This window comes from Molossus molossus, unplaced genomic scaffold (assembly GCF_014108415.1).
Source record: "Molossus molossus isolate mMolMol1 unplaced genomic scaffold, mMolMol1.p scaffold_m16_p_19, whole genome shotgun sequence".
NCBI classification, from domain to species: Eukaryota; Metazoa; Chordata; class Mammalia; order Chiroptera; family Molossidae; genus Molossus; species Molossus molossus.
In genome coordinates, this window is record NW_023425354.1 from 30,034,104 (window position 1) to 30,039,289 (window position 5,186).

Here is a 5,186-nt window from a genome sequence, read left to right on the forward strand (position 1 = left end):
TTAACTGGTTTATTCTCATTACCAGCACTTAGTGTGTGCTTAATAAGTATTTACAGAAGGAAGAAAAATGTTAAATTTTACAGAAATGTGAAGAAGATTCCAACTAGTCTTCCTGTTAAATTTACTCCTAACCTGTGAAGGCCATTGAATTAAACAGAAGAAATTAAAAACAAAATTCAGCTCTAGTTGCGGGTGACGTTTACAATGCAAAGATTGACCAGAACCAGTGAAGATGACTTGCAACAGGAAAACTTTTATTGAAACACCACCATAGAGAAAGCCAAAGAAATGATACTATTCTAAAAATAGTTTGTCTTAATTCACTGGAAGAAAAACAGAAAAGTTAAGAGGGCCCTTTTTAAGGAATCTAACTTCAATTTGATATTTTAATTTAAGGTCATTCTTTTGGGGTTCAGGAGGGCACTCTCTGTTCACTCTTCGTGTTGTTGACTTTCGTGGATTTCTCTTCCATGCTGTGAACTCTGGATGAGAGAACTTTGCCACGAGGATCTATTTCTTCAACAATTGTTTTCACCACAGCGCCTTTAGATGAATCTAAAATGACACATATGAATTGCTACAATTTATCAAATTCATACAGAGGAAATAATTAACTCATCATTTGGAACATATACAAATAAACACTGAATGCTCAACACTACGTTTGTTTACCTTTTATCTGATTTCCTGGTCCTTTGCAGCCTTTTGATTTAACACAAGAGCTGTAAAAATATACAGAGTTCGTATTAATTATTTCATTCTGATGTTTGCTAAGAAAACTGAAAATTATTGATTTAAGGTGGGAGAGCACTGGATTCTTAAATAACAATAGAAGGGGTTTAGGTACACATGATATAGGTCATAGACACTTTGTACTTGATTTCAAAAAATCTTTAATAACCTTGAAATAAATTGTTTTGTCAATGGAAGCAGTACTTACCCATCCTCTCCATCTATCAGGCGGCAGTAGGTCTCGATTTCTTTTTCCAGGTGGACCTTGATGTCCAGGAGCTGCTCGTACTCGAGTTTCTGGCCCTCGGTCTCGGTTCTGACCTGGTGCAGCTGCTCCTCCAGGGCCCCGATCTGAGCCTGGATCTGGGCCAGCTGCGCACAGTAGTTGCCTTCTGTTTCAGTCAAGGAGCACTCCAGGGAGTGTTTCTGAGGATCAGTAAGAGAGTTTAGTAGAAAATGTCACAATGTTGTTTTAGTAAGGCAAAGCACACAGATATATAAGAGATTATCCTTACATAATGCAAATAACAATATTTACCCAAAAGATTCCACTTGTTCAATATTTGTTGTTGCCTTTATTATATGCCATGCTATTTTTATCTTTGAGAATAACACAGTTGATGAGGAATGTTACTCATATGCCTAGGAGTGTTAGCAAAGATGAAGTTGTTTCCTCATAGAGCAAAGTGTAAAGATCCCCTCTTCCCCCAAATATAGCCTGTGCTTATAGAATCTGACACAATTTGTCACTTTCCCCTGGAATAAAAGCCCCCCTAAACTTTGCTACCTCATTTCTAATCATGTAGCAGCCTTGTCTCATGAGGACTGCAGCTCTTCTATTAAAAAATAACCCTGTAGCTGGACCAGTGTGGCTCAGTGGGTTGAGCATTATCCCACACACCAAGAGGTCACTGGTTTGATTCCCCATCAGGGCACATGCCCAGCTTTCGGGCTTGATCCCAAGTAGGGGGCATGCAGGAGGCAGCTGATTGATGTTTCTTTCTCATCCATGTTTCTATTTCTCCCTCTCCCTTCCTTTCTCTCTAAAAATCAATAAAAACATATTTTAAAAATAATCCTGTAGTGAACTCCATATACTTTCCAGAATTAGAGTGACCCAAAGAAAAGCATGACCTTTTTTGGCTTTAAATCCTTTGATTCATTTGCTTGTGAATCCACATGGGTTTATATAGGGTTTATCCCACAGAGGGATGCTTGCTGTAATTTTACATGCAATAAAGACGAGAATGTCTTATCCTCACATCTACAAGAATTTTTATGAAAAGTCCTAATTTTATATACATTTATAGCCTCTTTGGTGGGTAAATTTGGAGGCTTACTAGCCATTGTGGAAAAAAGTATAGACTTGGGAATTCGAAAATCTGGCAAGAAGTTATGGTTCTTTTGTATCCAACTGTGGGACTTTGGAAAAACCGCTTAACTTCTTTGAATCTCAGATTCTTCTTTTGGAAATAATGACATGAATTATAAAGTCTGCCCTGCCCAAGCCTGTGGACTCATGTGGGTGAAAATGCTGGGCAAACCCTTAATAAGTGAGGTTATTATCATCATCAAGCATGTTTAGCTTGGTAGACAACCTTCATGCCTTTACTTTGCTTCCTGTTTGTGCCACTTAAAAAGGCTCTGGTAAGTGCTTTTAATTAAGTAGCCAAAGGAATGCTAGATAAAGAAGCTAGAAGTATTTTTGTCCTCCATGGACAGTGGTTTCCGATCTTTGACTTGGGAGAGAAGATACAGGGTAAACACGATTTCTTTCTCGAGTCCCTCAAAATAATTGTATTTGCTAATTTCTAATGTTTTATAATAATTAGCAGCTAGGTATACTTTTCAGGCAAAGAGGATTTTACTGTGCAAAATGCAAATGTGCCTTATTTCAAGTACGGTAATTAGTGGATACAAATGAAAATAAGTACTATCATGTGGGAGAAAAGCCTCTTGGAACTTTTTCTGACCTTCTAAAGCAATTTTGGGGGGTAATCTTGACTTACCATTGCTAAGAGGGACTGAAGTTCAATCTCCAGGGTTTGAAGAGTGCGCTTCATCTCAGTGAGTTCGTTTCGAGCCGAGGTGGTGGCACCAGCATCGTCAGAGATCTGCTGCTGCAGCGAGGCGCTCTGAAACGTTGGGAGTCCTGTTAGGGTGATGCTGGGTCAGCACCCAGGGCCAGGTGGGCGCGCCCTAGCGTGGCCTCACCTTCTCGTTGAACCAGGCCTCCGCATCCCGGCGGTTCTGCTCCGCAAGGTCTTCGTACTCAGCGCGCATGTTGTTCAGCAGAACCGTGAGGTCCACGCCGGGTGCCGCGTTCATCTCCACGTTCACGTTGCCCCCCGCGGCGCACTGCAGAGCCTGCATCTCCTGGAAGAATTAACCGCGTTAGTGAGGATCTGGATACTTTTCAAGGAGCCAGACAGACGTGATCCGCATAGTTAGACACTTTCAAAAAAGTGTTCGTTTCTTTGGAGGGGGGGGCGGGGCGAGTGAAAACATTTTAAACAACCTAAGCCATATGGAGAAACTGACAAGTTCCTTCTTGAAATTGACTTAAGGCATTACAACTGAAATTCATTTTTTAGAAACTGGGAGGAAGGCGGATTGTAGAATGCGGGGAGAAAGGGCGTCTACCTCCTCGTGGTTCTTCTTGAGATAAGTCAGCTCCTCGCTCAGCGTCTCCAGCTGGATCTCCAGGTCGGTTCTGCAGAGACTCAGCTCATCCAGGACCCTGCGCAGACTGCTGACGTCCGCGTCCACGCTCTGGTGAAGGGCCTGCTCGTTTTCAAACCTTGGGACAGGTTTGCAAGTTTTATCGCATTAGTCACATCAGTTTCTAAGTCATCATAAAACTCAACTAAGTTTTGAGGTCAAGCTGTAAAAATATACTCAAAACTTCAGTTAGATCGCCCATAATGCGATACATCAATTTCTCTGAAGCAAGGGAATGGAAATAGACAAAATCCTCTTTCACCTGATCTTGACATTCATTGGTGTCAGCGTCCAAATTTTCCAAATAAAATATATAATTCAGCTAGTTATTCTAATACCCATTTAGTTGAAAACAAAGAATTGGGCCAACCTCAAATAGTCTAAAAAGAGTGAAATACTCAGATAACCTTTTTTTTGGTTTCTCTTCAGCTCCACTTACTTTAGCCTGAAGTCATCAGCTGTTAGTCTGGCATTATCATTTTGCAGGACAACACTGGCGTTACTTGTAGTTGCAGAAATTATCTGATAAATGGAGAATTAGTGAAGAGTGAGGAAACACTTTTGAAAATGTCAAATTTCCTTGAAAGAAGTCACCTATAAAATAATAGGAACATTCCTGGCATTCTGTCTCCGATAATGATTCTTTTGAAAATGGGAAATTGAAGTATGACTTTTTTTTATTCTCCACCCCACCCCTAAAAAACAAAATAAAAAAACAAACAAAACCTCTTTCTATGGAAAAGCTTATAAATACGTAACTAGAGACATTGGGCAGTTTTTGATATTTTGATATTATTCAAAGCATCAACATGCATACCTCATACTAGATACTACGTGAGACATGTTCAAAGATGAGAATTTTAATATAAATTATTTTTAATATTAATAATGAAGTACTGAAAATTAGAAGCTGAGAACAAAGGCCTGCTTCTTCTGTGTGACTGCTTATGCATTTGTGAGTGTGTAGATGTGGCTAAATACTCTGGTGGATCTTAACCCTCATGACATTGTGTTTCTTACCTGGTTCCTAAGGTCATCAATTATTGGAAAGTATCTGCTGTAATCATGATCAAGACCACGGCAAGAACCAGGCCCAAATTTCTCGTACCACCCTTTGATCTTCTGCTCCAAGTCTGCATTGGCCTCCTCTAGGGCTCGCACATTCTCCAGGTAGGAGGCCAAGCGGTCGTTGAGGTTCTGCATAGTCACCTTCTCATTGCCAGAGAGGAGGCCGTGTTCATTCCCAAGGAAGGCAGCGCAGGATGCACTGCCCCCGCCCAGTCCTGCGCCATAGCTTCCTCCAGATGAGTTGCTCCCAAAGGCGCAAGAGAAGCCACTTCCAATGCCGGGCACACCACACGTGTTTCCAGCCCCAAAGCCAGCTCCCCCACTAGATAGCCTCACAGAGCCCACGCCCCCGCAAGAGCCCAGGCGTCTGGATGCAGAAGAAAAGCGCACAGACATGATGTCCAGACTGGAGCACTTGTGCCTGGAATGAGGCTCTGATGGCGAATGTCCTGCTCAGACAGTTCGGTTTGTCTTTATATACACATTATCAGGGTGTTTCTCCATGAACCTTGCTACCCATAGTAAAATGGTGCTTGCCAGCTCATCGTGAATTATTCATAATTGGGTGATTTTTTTTTTTTTAATGAATGTCTTTACCCTACTGTGTCCATTTCTGTAGGTGGATAGTTACCTTGGGGTCATATGTTATCTCCAAAATGGGACAG

General features: G+C 41.4%; 1 protein-coding gene across 1 annotated transcript; it reads right to left on the reverse strand.

Annotated features, from left to right (window-relative positions):
* Window positions 1-233: 233 nt before the first annotated feature.
* KRT27 (keratin 27) lies at window positions 234-4,966 on the reverse strand. The gene is made up of 8 exons (XM_036268147.1): window positions 4,474-4,966; window positions 3,893-3,975; window positions 3,376-3,532; window positions 2,947-3,108; window positions 2,742-2,867; window positions 941-1,158; window positions 673-722; window positions 234-555 (listed from the first exon to the last, which is right to left on the reverse strand). The coding sequence occupies exons 1-8, from the start codon at window positions 4,915-4,917 to the stop codon at window positions 413-415; spliced, it is 1,383 nt and encodes a 460-aa protein (XP_036124040.1). The 5' UTR covers window positions 4,918-4,966; the 3' UTR covers window positions 234-412.
* Window positions 4,967-5,186: the final 220 nt, after the last annotated feature.

Excerpts from the sequence above, each read along its gene's own strand:
- KRT27 (XM_036268147.1), bottom strand. The coding sequence starts at position 4,917 with ATGTCTGTGCGCTTTTCTTCTGCATCCAGACGCCTGGGCTCTTGCGGG. Across the intron at positions 2,868-2,946 it reads AGGCCTGGTTCAACGAGAAG|AGCGCCTCGCTGCAGCAGCA; the intron begins GTGAGGCCACGC and ends CCAACGTTTCAG. Across the intron at positions 1,159-2,741 it reads TTCAGTCCCTCTTAGCAATG|AAACACTCCCTGGAGTGCTC; the intron begins GTAAGTCAAGAT and ends ACTGATCCTCAG.